This window comes from Alternaria burnsii (assembly GCF_013036055.1).
Source record: "Alternaria burnsii strain CBS107.38 chromosome Unknown 750, whole genome shotgun sequence".
Lineage (NCBI taxonomy): Eukaryota > Fungi > Ascomycota > Dothideomycetes > Pleosporales > Pleosporaceae > Alternaria > Alternaria burnsii.
In genome coordinates, this window is record NW_024066108.1 from 2261992 (window position 1) to 2280551 (window position 18560).

The 18560-nt window shown below is 51.3% G+C and overlaps 6 protein-coding genes across 6 annotated transcripts; 5 read left to right on the top strand and 1 right to left on the bottom strand.

The window, feature by feature from the left end:
* Positions 1 to 176: 176 nt before the first annotated feature.
* On the top strand, positions 177 to 1433 carry GT037_002186 (uncharacterized protein; the record flags this gene model as incomplete). The annotated part of the gene is made up of 1 exon (XM_038927233.1): positions 177 to 1433. One exon carries the CDS (start codon positions 177 to 179, stop codon positions 1431 to 1433), a length of 1257 nt encoding a protein of 418 aa, XP_038790525.1.
* A 416-nt stretch (positions 1434 to 1849) lies between these two features.
* Positions 1850 to 9279, bottom strand: GT037_002187 (glycoside hydrolase family 1 protein; the record flags this gene model as incomplete). Its single annotated transcript, XM_038927234.1, has 13 exons — positions 1850 to 2058; positions 2113 to 2599; positions 2645 to 3057; positions 3105 to 3202; positions 3252 to 4212; positions 5195 to 5582; positions 5647 to 6260; positions 6322 to 6636; positions 6688 to 7140; positions 7191 to 7422; positions 8126 to 8238; positions 8290 to 9051; positions 9201 to 9279. 13 exons carry the CDS (start codon positions 9277 to 9279, stop codon positions 1850 to 1852), a joined length of 5124 nt encoding a protein of 1707 aa, XP_038790526.1.
* Positions 9280 to 9877: 598 nt separating this feature from the next.
* Positions 9878 to 11166, top strand: GT037_002188 (uncharacterized protein; the record flags this gene model as incomplete). The annotated part of the gene is made up of 3 exons (XM_038927235.1): positions 9878 to 10013; positions 10078 to 10584; positions 10649 to 11166. The coding sequence occupies 3 exons, from the start codon at positions 9878 to 9880 to the stop codon at positions 11164 to 11166; spliced, it is 1161 nt and encodes a 386-aa protein (XP_038790527.1).
* Positions 11167 to 11902: 736 nt separating this feature from the next.
* Positions 11903 to 13901, top strand: GT037_002189 (asparaginase-domain-containing protein; the record flags this gene model as incomplete). Its single annotated transcript, XM_038927236.1, has 3 exons — positions 11903 to 11963; positions 12017 to 13278; positions 13653 to 13901. 3 exons carry the CDS (start codon positions 11903 to 11905, stop codon positions 13899 to 13901), a joined length of 1572 nt encoding a protein of 523 aa, XP_038790528.1.
* Positions 13902 to 15488: 1587 nt separating this feature from the next.
* On the top strand, positions 15489 to 16685 carry GT037_002190 (uncharacterized protein; the record flags this gene model as incomplete). Its single annotated transcript, XM_038927237.1, has 2 exons — positions 15489 to 16117; positions 16316 to 16685. 2 exons carry the CDS (start codon positions 15489 to 15491, stop codon positions 16683 to 16685), a joined length of 999 nt encoding a protein of 332 aa, XP_038790529.1.
* Positions 16686 to 17389: 704 nt separating this feature from the next.
* Positions 17390 to 18358, top strand: GT037_002191 (uncharacterized protein; the record flags this gene model as incomplete). The annotated part of the gene is made up of 2 exons (XM_038927238.1): positions 17390 to 17720; positions 17814 to 18358. 2 exons carry the CDS (start codon positions 17390 to 17392, stop codon positions 18356 to 18358), a joined length of 876 nt encoding a protein of 291 aa, XP_038790530.1.
* Between the last annotated feature and the right edge of the window lie 202 nt (positions 18359 to 18560).

An 18560-nucleotide genomic window follows, 5' to 3' on the forward strand; every position in this document is an offset into this window, starting at 1 on the left:
AAGCCGACCTAGGAGCTCCAGGATATCTAACCTCTTCGAGTAACGAGTGTGTATTAAAACGTGGGGTAGCTCCTTAGCTCCAATCCGCATCCCCATCTTATCTGATATAATCAGAATCGCAAACACGATGACATGTCTACAAACTTACTCAAATTCTCATTCTTTCCCACGTCAAAATGGACCCAATGACACCCAAAACGAGATCTGTACGAACCGACAGCTTGATGAACTCATCGCCGATTCCAACGGTCCATAAAACTCTCACCCTACCTGACCTCTGCGATGACGTCTTACTACTTATATGCAATCTCCTCAAACACCACCACCACCAACAAACCCCTTGGAAACATCTTTCACTCACCAACCGCCGTCTCTACCATCTCTTGACCCCTCAAATTTTCAACACTATACGCATCACCGCCCCACTCAAAGCACTTGATCCAAACACTTTGACACCTCATCTACACCATCACGTCCGAACACTCAAAATCGACATGTTCGGCAGTCTGTGGTGGTGGTGTTCGGGCGCCTACGTATCAAGCAGTGATGCAATCGATTTGTTTACTTTTGTGCGAAGCTTGCTGCGGTTAGAGAGATTGGAGGTGAGGATGATGAGCCGGAGTTTGGACATTTTTTCGACTGCATTCACCGAATGTTCTTCGTCTTTGAGTCCTGAGTTGTTTGAGCTAAGGGGAGTGAAGACGTTGACTGTGAATAGCAGTGCTGCGTTTCTGGTAACTCATTGTCCCGATCTAGAGACCCTGGTGCTAAGGGGGAAGGGGGATGGGGAGGACTGTGCAATGGAAAAGTACACCGACCTGGAGAGTTTGCTCGAGACCATGCCGCCCCTAAGTTTGCGAAAAGACCAAGGCTCGCTTTTCAAGTGTGCAGAGGGACTGAGAAGTTTCGATGGAAGCGCGAGCTGGTCTCTTCCCGAACTCACCTTCCTCACCACCACTTTCCCGCATCTCCATCATCTTGTGTTACGCAGTGAATCGTACTGTTACCGAGCTGACGTCGCATCCATGATGCGTGTACTGGGACCATGCTTGAAACAACTCAAGACGCTGCAGATCAGCAAGATCGAGTATCTAGACATGGGATATCGCGGGCTTTGGAAACGAGCTGTCATGGAGTGTAAGACTGAAAAAGCAAGGCGGGCGCTGTGGGAAGATAACGAAAAAAGGAGAGTAGTGGCTGAGAACGAGGTTGCGCGGTTGGCCTTTGGTAGTCTTGGTGCATTAGAAGAGCTGTGGGTGGGTGAGCAAAGGGTTGCGAGACGGTCACAACAAACGAGTAAAGGGGTTCGACAAATCTGGATATGGGACCGCAAGGCGGATACAGTTGGAGATTATGCAGTTGTTGGGACAATGTGGGCGAAGTATCAGAAAGAGAGGGAAGATGTGATAGAAAGGAGCGAGCTGGGGATGTGAAGGAATAGAAGAGTCAAAGGTTTCTTGTTACAACATCACAACACTGCGTTACAAAGTCTAGAGTAAAGAGATGCGAATGTTACAGGAACATAACGAAGTATTGATCTGTCACAGGCAAACTCATGTACATATAGCGAGCTATCCACTCAAGAAAGATAATACACTACACATAGTGTCTAAATAATAATAACATACATCATATCGAAGGGGGAGTGCGAGCACGAATGGTCAGAAAAAATGCTACGCGCAACCCACATACCTAAGAATAGCCATGCAGCCCAGCCCTCATATGTACCATGCACAATCTGACGCCAAATTTAATGCAACAGAACACATAGCTTTCCATCGTACAAGCCATCATCCACCAATCGCTCATGACACCGTATATGCGTACCACGCCGGGCTATTTGCCAATTCTACCTTCCGTAACCGTTACTTGAGCCACTGCCTGACGGCATAGGGGACGCTGAAACTGGTTTCCAGATCTTTACTCGATGGTCATCACCAGCGGAGGCGAATGTCGTGGGATCCTTGGGGTGCCAAGCTACGCTATTGACGCAGCCGGGATGTGCATCAAGAGCTTCAATGAGAAGGCCATTGGAACGCCATATGTATATCCGCGAATCTACAGACGTGCGTTAGTGATTGAATCATGGGACAAGACAGTATGCACACATACCTTCGCTGCCGCTAACTACAAAGTTCTCGTCAGCGCCACCAAATACTGATCGGATGATGAACTGCTTCTGGACATGGGCCTCGAAGCGTTGTATCACATCACCGGTGTCGATCTCCATAAGCTTAATCTGATTGGGGCTCATGCTGACTAGCATATGTCGCGAATCCTGGCTGATGGTGACGCTTGTCAACTTGGTATCATCGAGCTGAAACTCGGCGATCTTTTCGTAACTTGCGAAGTCGAACACGACAATAGAGCTTTCAGTTATGACGACTAATCGCTGTCCGTCGGCGGAAACTGCAAGGTCGTTGACACGGAGCTTTCCGTCATCGCAAAAGTTGTGTTTGAGTTGGCCATCGAGATTCCAGACTCCACAACCCATACTGTCATCCTGTGATCCGATGATGACCCGTGAGCCGGAAGGGTCCCAAGCTGCTGTAGTGCACGGGTAGGTAAAGTCACTGATGCATTGTATGCACATGCCAGTCTGTTGATGTTAGTGGAGGTCCGTGGATAGATTTGGTCATCTTACTTTGACGTCCCATATCCGTGCAGAGTTCTCTGGTTGCGAACAGCATGTTATGATCTTTGTGTCATCAGGACTCCAGGCAAGGTATGCGATGCCGGATTCCTGGTGTTCGTCGAGCTGATGTAGCACCTTGTAAGTATTGGTTTCGTAGATGATGATTGTCTTGTCCTTGCTTGATGAGGCGAGTTTCGTGCCGTCATTTGAGTACTGCAGAAACCATACCTCATCCTTGTGGTGCCTCAAGTCAAGTACAGCCTTCGTTGGAAAATCGTCTCTTTCGCAGTTATGGTCCAGGTAGAGAGAAGGTGACGCGGCCGTGTTGTGATAGAGACAGTTTGCAATCCAGCTGTCCTTTACCTCGTCTAACAGAACAGATAAGCGGTGTTCGGGAATCATAATGCTGGGTGATATTGATCCTTTTGCATGTTAGTAGGACTATCGAGATTGGTCATGTAGTGCTCACTTGAGAGATCAGAAAGCAGATGCATCCGCGAGTCGCCATGAGCGCCGTCCCATTGAGCCTGGTTCCTGAGGTCTTCGGCAGACTGGCACATCATAAGTCTACGAGGTATTAGCTGTGTGCTATGTGGTCATGGAGATGAAGACTTACGCTGAAAGCGCATGTAACCTCCCTACATCTTGATGAAGCGGTGTCAGCTCTTGTCGAAGTACCGCAAGCGCTTTGCTTAGGTCTCTCTGCTCAAGTAACTCGAGATACTTTTGCTGTTTCAAACAGAACAGCATGACTTCGCGATTTGCGCCCTCGGCTAGGGTCAAGCCTGCAGAACGCTGCGAATTTGGGCGTGATCTTGATTTGCCCCATGGCTTTCCGTAAGGCGGGTCCAGACCAACTCCTCCCCCAGAATCAAATGTACTTGACCCGAACAGCAGCTCCTCGGCCTCTTCCCAATCGCCGTTCAGCACGGAGGTTCGAAATGCCGCGACCGTCGGCCCTTCGAGCTGGAAGCCGCTCTCCTTGCACAATGCGCCCGCAGCACTGTGATAGCCCAAGTCGGTGAGGCTCTGTATCAGTATCCGCGTCACTTCTTCCCTGTCATGGCCGAAGAAAGTGGCAGGTACCGTTCCCCCGTTTGCTACCGGCCCTCCATTCGTGTACGAGCCATTGCTCTCGTTTCTGCTATGCGTACTTCCATTCGTACCCTTGGCCAGGGGAGACCTGGGCGCTGATGCCTGCGACGATCCGTTTGCAAAGTTGCGCGATGGTGATTGTGATGATTTGGAGTGGTCGTTATCCAGGCGCATCTTCCCGTCTTGTCTGCGCCTGCGCTTCGAGATGTGACGGGATAAGCTGCCTCTGGGTCCGCTTGTCAGAGGCTCTTCTTCGGCTTCGTCGCTACCAGAGAAGCTGTGCCTGCGCTTCCCGGCTGTAGTGTGTTCGGACGGGATAGTGGTGGCGTGGGCTTGGTACGAGGATCGAGTGGAGGGCGCGGCTTGGTTGGGAGGGGCAGAGATTATGGGGGAAGATGAAGCGGGGGAGTTCGGGGTGGATGGGCGGTCGGAGGCGATTGGGGAGGGAGAGTTTGGGGCGGTTTCGTCTGCCAGGACGAACGCTGGGTCTGGTTACCCGCAGATGACGCGGGTATGGGTTGGTGGCAGCGCTGTGCCTAACAGGGCGTTGTGTTTGGGATTAGGTAGTTGGCATAGGCAGTTCCGAGCGAAGACACGGTAGTGTAGTGTGCGTGGAGTCGTTGTAGGCCCCGGAGAGCTAGTGAGGTTGCCGACGTGAGCTCGGAGGTTTGGAGCAGCTGGCGATGTCGCGAGCCGAGAGATGACGATGCCGGCGTCGGGGCCGTGGACCCTGGGTGACTACACAACTGCTGGAGCTGCGCTGACAAAGAAAGTGCTGATGTACGGCTGTGTAGAAGCTGCAGGAGCCTCTGGCCGTCGCCTTGGTGGTTGTCAGGTAGTTTATCGAGGTTCCGTAGCTGGGGACCTAGGCGCAGCCGGATGCGTCAAGCTCATGTGCCAAGTGGCAGCCGCGAGGTGTAATAGGTCACCCAACACGGTACAAATCACTGGATCCCGCACGTATTCAAGGCAGACACGTTCACAGTTGAGTTTATTCACCAGAGCATGGTTACAAGCTCTTGTATGGCATTCAAATGCAGGCACGCGCACCAAGATGACCGGGTGGAGCCGTTCTTGTCACAAGGGACCTAATCGCGCGATAAGAAAGCGAGCTAACACACACCAGACATGGCACTGCCCACGCATGCGCCATAGTGCTCGCTATCCCTTTCATCGCGTCTACTATCGCGGCAAAAGCGCCATTCCTACACCCCAACATGTCTGTTGACCAAGACAGCCACGGACAACACGTCATGTGAAACAGGGTACGCGCTGTCATGCTGGCCACCATCCAGCATGGCCTGCATTCTGCCGCTTAATCAGCCACAACCTTTGAATTCACCCAATATCCCTCGCCAGTTTCCAGGATAGCATATCTGTTCTTGCCCTTGTTATACTTGATGGTTCGTTACACTCCTGTATTCGCTCTTGATCTTGTCTACATCCTCATTGTCGCGTTCCCACCCGCCTCGTGCTCTTTGAACCAGTTCAGGAACTGGAACAGACTGGCTTTGGGCGTCCTTTCCAGACTCGTGTAGTTCACGTACTGCACTCCGAACCTAACCGACGTACCAAGCGCCCACTCAAAATTATCCAAAATCGACCACCCCCATGCTCCTGTCACGTTGACACCGTCCTCATGTATCGATAGCAGGATGTTGTCTAGATATTGCTGGAAGTAGTCTGCCCTTTTCAGATCCCAGAGCGCCGAGTTCAGGTTTGACCATTGCCCCTCAAAAGGCTCCGCGAAACCAAATTCGCTGACAACAATGTCCGGAATGGAAGGAAAGAGAACCTGAGTGATATGCTTTAGATACCGACGGACGCCTGCAGGTGCCGAGTAGAACCAAGACTATAGATGTGGAGATACGAAGTCAGTGTTTGTCTCACATGCATTTCGTACAGTCATAACTTACCATGGCTGGGTCAGCGGCAGGACCGATGGGAAAGCCGTTCGGGGCCACACTTGCTGAGCCAGCACAATCAGGGAAGGCCGGGTGTGAGCGGTTGCTTGTGCACGACTCTAGCCCGCCGTCGACCTCAAAAGCTAGGAAACTCGAGTAAGGGTCAATGGCGTAAAAGTCGCACGATCCTTTGATCATGTCCTTCTCCTCCTGTGTGAACTCTGGTAATAGGTCGCCAAGTGTGTCTTTAAGCGACTGTGGATAGTCACCATCTGTCCATGGTCCGCCGAACCAGCCAATGCTAAAGTCAAAGTTTCGTTGGCGTGCGACCTCGTCTTCTGGCTTCGTGCTGTTGGCTTCATAATAGTTCCCACTGTTCTTAAAGGTGATGCGGCCCCGACCTTTGAACTCTTCATGGTACCACTTGGATACCTTCGCGTGCGCGAGCAGAGTGTGATGACCACACAGGAAGCGGGCTTCGTTGCCACCAGTGACGCCATTCGGTGCAGGGTAATATTCGCCTGCTGGGTAACCTGCATATTGCCAGTTGCAGTATTGAGGCTCGTTGATCGTGAACCACTCATCGACGTAGGCGTCGTATCGTGTGATGACAAACTTGGCATAGTCTACATATCGAGGTATCAAGTCAGTGTATGCCTCACCTGCACATCGTAAAACAATACTTACTGAAGAAGTCATCGATAACCCGACGGTCGGTCCAAGCACCGTATTCGTTGAATATGGCGAGTGGGGTATCCCAATGGAACAATGTAACAGCGGGGTGAATGCCATTTTCATGCATAGTAGCAATCACGTCATCGTAGTGCGCAATGGCTTCTTCGTTGACTGGACCGTGGCCGAACGGGAAGAATCGCGGCCATGAGAAACTCGGACTGAAAGCTTTAACTCCCAGACTTGCTAATCTAGCAAAGTCTTGTTTGTATAGATAGTAGTGCTGATCAACGACATCGCCAGTCGTATTGTCGGCCACAAAATTTGGGACTGGAAAAATCAATATATGTCTCAAAAACACTTCTTACACTCAAAACTTACCTCTGTGTGCCAACAGGTCCCAGATACTGGGTCCTTTGCCCTGATCCTTAGCCGCACCCTCAATCTGATACGCGGACGAGCTGAACCCCCATTGAAAGTTCTCGGGAAGCTTCAAGCCCTGTGCTTCTGGGTATCCACTACCCACCAAAGCATGGTAGTATTGGGGATCTGGCTGTGGATATGCCGTTGGCTCTGGAGTTGGTGTGACGGTGGTGGTGATGGGGCCTGTCACAATTGGCCCTACCATATCCCAGAGACTTGCAAGTGCATTGGGCGAGAAATCGGTGCGGTTATAGGCAGTAGGTTGTGCAGAGGCGTTGAAACTTGCGGTTGTGTAGCCCGCAGGCAAAGCATAGGAAATAGTTGCTGTTCCATTGCTCTGAGCACCAACCGGTGTAAAGAGCATCAAAAGGCCGAATAGAGGCAGTAGTTGGTCCATTTTGAGGATTCGGACTGAAATGGCAAAATAGATGCTTCAATAGACAGTACGGACCAGACAGTACTTAAGGGAAGTACCTCAACAAGGCCTATCCGTATCATACCGGATAGTTTCATAGATCTCCGCGCTGACATGGACCTCTCAGGCACCATTCTCTTGGGTAGATGGACATTACCCGGAAATTTGAGCTCGGCGTGCATGGAACCCCTCAAGCAAATGCTCGAGAAGATAGTCGTACGTCCGATGTAGTGGACTGTGGGATCCAGCAAAGTCCATCGTTGGTCAATGGCGAGGAGCTAAGGCACGCTCCAAGCTTCATCGCGGTACAGACCGTTCGTACGTAAGGATTCACTCGCAGCTTGCGGACGTCATCAATGGATAGGTCGACGGAAGAACCGGCGTGGATTCCGTGCCGAAAAAGGCATAGAGTGGAGATGGTGAGAGATGATTGGTGGAGGCAGAGCTTCTCGAAGCCATGAGCGGAGCTATTGCGGGGAATGGAGCGACCACCTTAACTGATTCCTGAGTCTCCAAGAAATATTGTGCGGAACTGCGTACTTAGACGGCAAGGTGAACGGTCACAAGGAAGGCGGAAGGCATCAGCGGACCGTCGACCGGAGCTTGGCCAGAGCATTATTGAAGCAAATGACAAAGGGAGATGCGGATATAACAAGCGCAGATTAACGAGTGGTGAAGTCGATTATTAGCGATACAGATATCGAAGATGTAAAAGACTGGTATTGTCGTTCGTTATATTTCGCCGCGACTGTCGCATCCTTCGCGTACAACATTCGGTATCGACCAAGCATTCTCGTTGAGACCATAGCTACATGAGAGATACGCAGGCGAGAAAGCGTAAGGTTTGCTGGGTATAAAGTCTGCGCCTTACACAGGAAGGACGGGAAATAATGTATAAGGGTATTATCGTGGTGATCATGCTTAAGCCTTGCGCTGCTTCTTCGATGGCGGTTCCTGGCCTGATTTGCGACCCTTGCCTACCAACGCGCGGATATCGACTGGTTCTTGGTCATCGTCTTGATCATCGTCACTGGCATCCATAACATCGAGATCCGACAAATCTTCATCGTCTTCTTCCTCGTCGAAGGTGCTCTCTGTGATTTGTCAGTGATATACAAGGTGCGGTCGGGTGCATGTCGACCTACTGTAGTACTTGATGGCGTTTTGCCACATATCTTCGGCGATGATAGTAGCAACCTCGTCACCGCCTGGGAAGACCTCGATCTCCTGAAAGTCCCGCGGGTTTTCCTCCTCCTCATCATCCTCGTCATCGACCTTTTCACCGCGCCTGATCTTCTCAAATCTTTCCTTCTCCTCCTTGGAAGCCTGTGCAGACTCTTCGGCACTCACCCATCGGTAGCCTGATACGAAAGCGAAGAGGCCAAAGAAGCTAACTGAGGCATCTGTAGCTGTTTCAATCTTCTTTGCTAGATCCTGGTATTCGTCGGTCAGGACCTCCTTCTCAAAAGCGGCGCCCTTGGCAGTGTCTGTTGTTATCTTCTTTCTTGTCTCGCCAAGCTTGTATGCTGCGTCTGTTAGACCGGCAGTAAGGTCCTTGCCCTTCTTCCAGTTGATCTTGACAGGCTCGGAAACAAGACCCTGCCAGTCCTTTGTCTTCCTGAACCAGAACTTCTTCTCTAGCACTTTGTCTTCGAAGTATTCGTTGTCGGCGAAGCCGAACTTGAACGAGAAGCTGCGTGGGGAGCCATTGGGGTCGTTAAGCTCAAATCGCGACACCTCGAAGGTCTCGAGGCACTCGGCGAAAACCTTGGAATCGGTGGGTTGAAAGAAGTTGTCAATCTCGGGAGGCGCTTGCTCGAAGACGAGCGACCAGAAATGCGGGATCTTCTTAATGAATTCGGCGCGCTTTTGGTAAAGAGGGCTTTGGAGAGCTTCAGCTTGGCGGACTACAGTCGTGTTAGCCACGCCATGTCTCTTGCTTGAGTGACCACCTAGGCGCATGCCATTGCAGAAACGCGCTAAAAGGGCGCATACTTTGTCACACTGACATTATGTGCGCGGTTGGCGTTGTAGTAGTAGTGGGACTGCGACTTACTGATTTCTTCCTCAACATCCTCAAACTCATGTTCAAGAGCTGCGAGCTCCTCGAAACGAGCAGAGATCTCTTCCGTCATTTTAGTGTCCATGTTGTGTGAGCAGTGACCGCCAGGTGAGCAGCAATCAGACATATCAGATCTGGGATTTGTGTTGAGTGAAGGAGAGTCCAGCTGTGAGCATTTCTCTCAAAATTTCCGGAATGCTGCAGGGATGCTCGCGCGTCACTGACCCCACTTAAAAATGCGGAAGAGTCCCGCCCACGTGCACGTTCCTTCTATCCTCTCCACCTATCTGGTATCTGGCAGTCGATGATCTAAACCCAGATCACATCATGTCCATGCTGGTAAAGTCGGAAGACATTAAGTCAAAGCCATGGGAATATTTTCTTCGTAGCAGAAAGGCGTATATGATCTGGCCTCGAAAGGCTTCCGACTTGACTCTGGGAGTCATACCTACCTAGATGATAACTGACTTTCACTTCGTTCCAGCTCTGCCTGTGCACCTTCGAACTCCCACACAATAGACAACACCCCACTACTCTCATGCATTCAGTCGTATCGTTATCAGCGCGCCATCTCATTACTTTGCATAATATTAACAAGGGCTACGAGACAAAAAATACGACTTTTGCTTCTTTCTGGTGCTCACCATCGGTCTCCATAGTACTTACTAGCTATGGGAGGTCTCGCATTCGCCGATGTCCCAACTAAGTCCGGAAGACCTGTTCAGACTCCCCGTCTACCAACAGCATTGTACCAGACCCTCTCTGGGCATTATCAACGCCTTCTAGAGACGCTATTCGAACGCGTTGGTAAGTTATGCCTCTACGAAATGCACGCAGTACATATACTGACTTGGTGTCTCCGCCTCTGCAGTTGTTCCACGCGATGCCCCAGCCAAAGCGGACCATGGCGATATTGACTTCCTGGTAGAGGGCATTCGACCGCCGAACACAAAGGACAGGATATGGTCCGTAATACAGGACACCCTCCAAGCTGACCATCATCTTCCGCGTGGTGGTTCGTCTTCCTACGCGGTACCACATCCCGAATCACCAGATGCACATGTTCAAGTTGACGTCGAACTCTCTGTTGGAGATGAAACCCCAGAAAGCGCCGAGCTCTTCGAATGGACACGCTTCATGAAAGGCGACTCTGATCTCTTGCAGATCGTTGGTGTCTCTCATCGTCCGCTGGGCCTTACCTGCAACGATCGGGGCTTGCACGTACGGATAGCAGAGATTGAGCCATACAACAAGAAGAAAGCCTTGCTGTTTCTGACACGAGATCCAGACGAGATGATCAAGTTCTATGGCATGGATGTCGCAAAATACTGGGATGGCTTCACGGATGAAGAGGACCTCTTCGATTGGGCCACCAGCGGTAGGGTTGTCCTGCGTACAAATTGCATGTGAGACATTTAATGACTTTGTACATCCAACTACAGGTAGGTTCTTTTCACATAGGGTCTTCAAAGATCGTATCGAGAAGCACAACGACCGCGCCCGCCAAGCCAAGCGACCCATGTATCAGCGCTTCATTGAGCATTATATGCCTTTACATTCAGACAGAGGGGCTGCGAACGAGTGGACCAGGCAGCAAGTACTGCAAGAGGCTCTCATGGTGTTTGAAAAGAAGGAAGAGTACGAAGCCATGATGTTAGAGCATGACCTCAAGACTGCAGAAGAAGAGCTCTGGAAGGATATCAAAGTGGCGGTGCCCATACAAAGCAACTCTCTGGCTGTCGTTTTGAAAGGCCTGAAGCGATGGGTCGTATTCGAACATGACCAGCCGCGCATATCATCCAAGCCCAACCTCGATGAGCCCCTGATTTGGTCAAAGTTTGTTACAGCTGACAACAAAAACGCTGTTTTGGAGTGGGTGAGACAGAATTGGGAGCAAGTCAAGTGTGTAGAGAAGGCGCGCGCAAATGCCGCGAAGGAATCAGCCAAGAGGACATCGTGAAAACCAAGTCAGAGAGTAGAGACATAGGAGGGCTTTGGGGGTTGGGGGGCGTGCGTATATTGTGGCTCGATCTGGTTTAGGTGCAGAGGTGAAAAGAACAACCTCTGATAGTAGGCTGCAGGTACTATTTCCAGTCGCGCTCACACGTGTCGCTGCACGCATCCAAAATTTCCTATTCTCGTGACGTAACAGCATGTTAAGCCGACACTTCCCATGCAGTGCGGGCCTTTCCAACGCGAGCATGATCTGACCTTGCTTCACGATGCAAATTTTCAGTTTTGTAGGGGTAATAGAATCGAGTTTTGAAGGGGTAATACAGTCGGTTTTGAAGGGGTAACAGAATGCCTAATTGTGGGTCGTCATGGTCGAGCCTGCTAGTTCGGCCCGATGAGGAAGGGAAGACGGATCACAACGATGGTCAAGATTTCTCCGATAGTCAGTGTCCATCGCTGTCACTGAGCTGCGCTACGCTACGCTACGCCACTCGCTATCTTGCCAAGACTACGTTCCAACATTGCTCTTATCTTTTTTGCTTTGTGTGGTACCGAATGGTGACGAAACTCCAAAGGCACTACTTGTACTGTCGAGCGAATCTCGATCGACAGAACCCAGCTACCACGACGTTACTTTTTCGCAGCGAGTAGCTTGTATCGCATCTACAGACAGCCTTGTATCCGGCCCTCGCTAGATCAAGATAGGCCCTACAACATCCTAGGCCCCATAGTGTTTGAACAAGATGGACGACCAATATCCAGAACTGCAACTGCCGGAATCACGAGTGCTGATCGTTATAACGGGTACACATCTATGGGGAAAACCTCGTGTAATCATCAAGTGCTGACCTCAGTAGGTGGCACAATATGCATGCGAAAATCTCCAGACGGACTGGTACCTGCGCGGGGCTTCCTCAAAGCTGGACTTGCACCGAGGCCAGTTTTCAACGATGGATCTTACCCGGAACCTTTGGAGATTGTTACCGACGACAAAGGCACACGCAAAGCCGTGCAAAGTCTCAGGACTCCGGTTAGCACATATGAACGCCGCGTGCGGTACTGCGTACTTGAGTTTGAAAAGTTGCTCGATAGTAGCTCCATCGACTCCAATGGCTGGGATCAGATCGCGCGAACGGTCCAACGGAACTACCAACTCTTCGATGGCTTTGTTATATTGCATGGCACAGACTCGCTTGCCTATACATCATCGGCTTTGAGTTTCATGTTCCATAACCTGGGGAAGCCTGTCATTTTGACAGGATCACAAGCGCCAATGATGAACTTGCAAACCGATGCGCAAGATAATCTCTTGAACTCTCTGATCATCGCCGGGCACTTTATGATACCAGAAGTATGTCTTTTCTTCAACTTCAAACTATTCCGAGGAAATCGCGCCACCAAAGTATCCGCAGAAGATTTTGATGCGTTTGGTAGCCCAAACTTACCACCATTGGCAACTGTATCCTCTACAAAGACCAATGTCCTGTGGCATCGCGTTCATAGATCCGTCGATCTCAGACCCTTTACCATCCAGACGAGTCTGGATACAGCACATGTAGCCTGTCTACGCGTGTTCCCAGGCATTACACCAGCGATGGTGGATGCAGTCCTGCGTTTGGAAGGCCTTAAAGGGCTAGTACTCGAGACTTTTGGAGCCGGAAATACTCCAGGCGGACCAGATAGCGCAATGACTAAATGCTTAGCAGACGCAGTGAAAAGGGGGATTGTGATTGTAAATGTCACACAGTGTTTAAGTGGCAGTGTCAGCGCCCTATACGCACCAGGGGCATTCCTTGGCCGTGCTGGAGTCGTCTTTGGCCAAGATCTAACCTCAGAAGCAGCGCTCACCAAATTGGCCTACCTTCTTGCACTACCGGATGCTACACCCGAGGAAGTTGCGAAGCGCATGTCTATTTCGCTACGTGGCGAGCTTACTGAGACGACACGAACCCATTTTGAGCACCCATCAAGGAGCGGTGTTCTTACCCCTGAGCTCTCAAGTCTTACAGCGCTCGGCTATGCTGTTCAAAAAGGCGATCTGCAAGCGACGAAAGACATTATTAGAGGAGAGCCTCGATGGCTACTCAACGATGCCGATTATCAGATGAACAGTCCTGTAGTAAGTGCCTTTCTGTCCAGTCAGCACTCATATACCTATCTTTGTTCTTCTTTCTACTTTCCAGGAACCGCACATGTTGCCATGCGTCCGTTGTTCCTATATCATGTAAGAGCCGGTATCGGAATCGGGCGCACAATATCTAGAGCATGGCTAGCAGCAGTCCGAGACAGGCAACGCATACATCATTATCAAGATAAAGATGCGAGAGGCCGTCGGCATCAGAGGAACAGAGCCAAACAGCTCTCAGCCGTGTACCAGTGGTGCGGCGAGACGCAGTCGCTTATCTTTCAGCCCGTCACTGCACTGCATTCGGTTCTGGAGTGACTTTATTCCGTCCGCGCGAGATTGCGTTCCTTGCTGACGTGCCCATGTAGCATCTTGCGGCAACAAGCCCGAATGTTGAGATTCTGCGAGACTTTCTAGCCCAAGGCGCCTCCGTGCATCTTCGAAACCGATCAGGAAATACCCCGCTCTTCTTGGCCGCAGCCGCTGGCTTACCAGATCACGTACAGACATTAATCGACGCAGGAGCCCATCTTCACAGCGATGAAGTCAGTGCCGCAAAGCTGCATGCATCAGAGGGCGACGGCAACGCTGAAGTTTGGGCACGTGTGATTGGATAAGCGCGCAGCACGTTGAGTACTGCTGGGAGCACGGGTAATGGTGGCTGCTCGTTGGCTGCAGCCTAGCGACCGGAGTGTCTATCAGATGGGTGCGTGGCGCCTCGAAATGTCGCCATATATGGCACGTCAGTCCCCAGAGTCTGGTGACGGACCGGGATCAGCCCGATGTACGCTGCTTGCTGCGGCGTTGAGAGGCGTGAATCATTGGAGTTACGCGACAATATCCCGGCTGCTATCAATGAGCACAACCCACTCGGAACGTTGCCGCCAACATGAGCAGATGATGTTTGACACCTGTTGTACTGTAACGCCGGTCTGGCCAGGGTCGACGTGGACATGAAGATATACACAAATGATGCTGCTGGAGAGGCCAACTATTGGTGTGGGGAAGTTGTCCAAGTGCGTGTCCCCATATAGATTGAGGATGTACATAGACCAGGGCCTTCCGCTAGGGGGATGGAGACCTCGGGAGCTTGTTTCAGTTAGTAAAAGAAATCTCTGTGCCAAGAACTGACACCGTGATGGCCCTTACATTCGGAGTAACTCGATGATAGCACGTTCTCTACAGGTGACGGTGGGTGGCTCCGAGCAGAGCATCGTGGATAGGACAACTTTTTCTGGCGGCTCCATACATCCGTTATTCGCGGTTCCTGAGCTTAGTGTATCCCCCGCATTGACTCGCAGACACTGCCCCTCTTCCATTTCTTTGCGTTACGAGCAGATTCTACTGTGGAGACCTCGTCTATGAGTTAGCCTACCAAGCTCGTTACAGTCTGAAGATAGTGCACGTTGCTCGCTTGTATATGCATAGTACTGCGTGTCGAAAAAACGAAACGCGACTTTGAACGATAGCTCCACAATTGCCCAGTATGGCAACTCTAGGAGCCTCGAGTGATGAAGTGGACCATTACGGGCATATTGCGCTGACCGACTGTGGTAAGTACTAGGCATGGTCAGGTGTTCGCCATGTCAAGCGGAGCCTATTCGCCCTTGTGGGTGGACTATTAGGTAAGGCTTTTCCCAGCAACGCAAATGACGAGCCCAAACTTGGCTGTAATGTCATACAAAAAACGGCTCGGTTTTGGGCTTCTCCTGTTTCTCCGGCCGGCATCCTCGACCGTAACTCTGCTCTTTAAGCATTGCGTGTGTCTACGTCAAAGGTAAATGAATCGGACCGCAACCTCAACCTCAGAACACGACAACTAGCTTCGCGCGCAACCCTGCCTAAGTCGCCTCACGTGCCTCCCATCGATCGCACTACCAAAGGCTTGACCACCTTTGTGTGTTGCAAGCACGTTATCGTCTGCCCGCCGAACCGGCATCGCTGACGCCGCCGAACCGAAACCAACCCAAGGTTACGACTACCCTTACACCAAATCCTTATCTCGCCCTCGTCCGCCATTGAGCTGCCGCCTACTTCCCGGAGCCCCAGGTGACAACTCCCCGGTATCCTCGCGCCTTGGCTCTGTTTGCGTTTTATATACCCACGACTATCCTTCCGAAAGTCGCAACCACTACAGGACCCCGAGAAAATTCTCTAGACTACTCTTTTTGTCTTGCCCAACATTCAAATTCAACGACACACGAATGCAAAGGACCGTTGTTACCATTAACAGCAATGGCCGCCAATCGGCGAGCTTCATTCGCGTGGCCGCCGCACTAGGATGGCAAGTTCGAGCGCAAATGCGAGACCTGAACGGAATAGTTGCACGGGAGCTGTCTGAATTGGAAAATGTCACTGTGTACATTGGCGCACTGGAGGATAAGAAATTTCTCGACGATCTATTCAAGAGCGCGCAATGTGCGTTCATAAATACCACACACTGGGGAGACGAGGTTGCTATTGGTCGATCGCTTGCCGATGCCGCAAAGAAAGCCGGAATTCAACACTACATCTATTCGAGCATGCCAGACCACTCTGTGTTCGGCAACAACTGGAGAGCGCTTCCGCTATGGGCACCCAAATTCACAGTCGAACAATACATCCGCCAAATCGGTCTGCCTGCGACTTTCGTTTACTGCGGTATTTACCACAATAATTTTACCGGCCTCGATTTCCCGCTCTTCCGCATGGAGCATCAGTACGATGGAAGTTTCGTTTGGCAAGCTCCTTTTCACCCCGATCAGCCATTACCCTGGCTCGACTCGGAACACGATATAGGGCCAGCTGTATACCAACTATTTAAGGAAGGTCCACGAAAGTGGAATGGCAAGCGGTAAGCGTACTCTGCGTCTGCATGTCCTGGTCCACATCATGCGGACAGTCTCCACAGTGGTTCGATCTGGTGGCGTCGCATCACCGGTCGTCAACCGTCAAATTTTCTGTCATTTTCTCATATGCTGCTATGACGTGGCTGCGTTGTAGAGAAGCTGAAGTGCACGAGTAATTTTTGATCACGTACTGACTAGTTTAGGATCCCCCTTGCGTTTGCATCCATGACCCCGAGAGAAGTCTGCAAAGCTTTTAGCACTGGTCTCCGGAGACCAGTCCGCTACAAGCGGGGCCCCATAATGATCAACGTGCCCACACCCACAGGTTATCGGGAGCACCTTTCCGCGCTGGAGTACACGCTGGGAGAGAAGGGCGCGCCATACTTTGGACCTGATCTTGAGCCAGACGTTCCCAAGGTTTCCCTTGAGCTGTGGGAAGGAAACCGCTCCATGGAGGAGTACGCCCAGGAGGTGTTCCCGGTGGAGGAGGCTGCCAACGGTCTTACATGGATGGAAGAGGTAGAGACGCCTAGGAGAGAGATCGAGATCGACTTTGAACAGATCAATTGCTGACGGCTGGCTTCATCTTCCAGGGCGAGATCTTTCAGCATTCCAACGTTGTCCTAGGTTTAAGCGAGCAACTCAACCAGGCGCGACTTTAATTCCTTCGGTTCGACATGTCACCTTAGTTCCATCGGCGTCGGACGGTAGCATCTCAACGGCGTCTGGCCTTACCTTTCCTTTGGAGTATTGGGGTAGAAAAGCGGTGGATTGCATGGCTATGGGGTGCCTGAGACGGAAGTCCCGGGTTCTCTCCGCGGGCCTATCTAGTTATCTTTGTCCACTCGTGGTTCTGTTGCCTAACCTGGCGCAAGCATGGTGTTTGGGCTGCCTTTTTTTGTTTAGCATGGGCGGATGCGCTGCAGTATACCAGGACTGGCGGTGATCTGCATTTCCAAAAGTTGTTTTCTTTTTAATCCACTCCACTAGGGAGACGTGCACATGACTGTTTGATAGAAGCGATACGGAAGTGCAAGCGACGTTCACACCGGTTGTGGTCAGTGCACTGCACAACGGTGGTCTGGCATACATTTTAGTTTGAAAAGATACATGGATACATACGATGACGCGATAAAAATGTAAGATATCAGTGAACATGTGGTTGTGATGGGAAAGCGAATCGATGCAAGCTGTGCGGAATGGATGGATGCTGACATAAGCGACATCGAATTTCCTGAAGCTGAACTTCATGTCGACTACTCCACCTCCGCCCGCCAATGTCAGCCGCCATACCCTGCACGCGGGCTGCAGCCCAGCGTGTCGCCTTCAGAGCCATACGATGTAAACGATTCGCGAGCACTGAGACAGTTGCTGTCGATGCAACGCCTACGACGCCCATATTGCCCGCTAAGCGTGAACAGCGATTATCAACACGGAAGCCAGACCTGAGTCAACAGTTGCACAGGGCCTTGTACCCAGCGTTATATGGAGAAGATGGCCAATTCAAGGACGGAGAGTTGGTGACCATCAAGCGTCGGAAACAGAAAAAGCCTATCGATTCCAAGTGGCAGCCGGTAATGAAGGAGAAGAGCGTGGACCGGAGATTGAGTACGACCGCCCTTTCCGTCGCCAGTCACGTCAATGCATGCATTATAAGATTGGATTGTATATGTCAACGAAAGTGCTAATCCCATCCTATAGGCCATCAATTCGGCGTCCCCGTCCTCAGACCGAAAGCCTCCAACATCAAAAAGACTTGTCCAGACCCCATCTCCGCGGTAAACGCCTCGCAAATAAGCTTGCTGGATCCCACAGGCGCACGAACCCGTCTCTTCGCAAAGGACAACCCAGAATGCGCGCGAGTCGGCGACATTCTACTTGTGCGCCAACGCACCGGCGATCCCTTTGCTGGCGTATGCATCAACATCCGACGCCGTGGTACCGACACCGCTATCCTCCTACGTGGCCAACTCACTCGCGTGGGTGTAGAGATGTGGTACAAGGTCTACAGCCCATTGGTAGAGGGCATCGAGGTTGTGCAGCGTGCTGCTAAGAGGGCGAGACGCGCCAGGTTGACGTACATGAGGACCGTCAAGCATGACAGGGGGAGCGTGGAGAATGTCGTCAGGATGTATCTCAGGCAGAAGGCAGCGCTGGGTACGGCAGAAGGACAGAAAAAGAAGGGTGCTGGCGCTGCAGCCGCCATGATGGGTGGAAAGAAGAAGGGCAGAGGCAAGAAGAGGTAGAGTCACGAGCGTGTATCACAACAAAGCAGCTCGGGTACCAGGATACCATGATGAGCATACTGTACATATATGTACAATACCGCGAACAATACCTGACGGCCCGTCGCTTGGTGTATAATGTGCGGAGAAACAAATGAGTTACATTATGAAGAACCCGGATATCTCAGAACGAGTGGTATCGCAAGAATCAAAACTAAGCTCA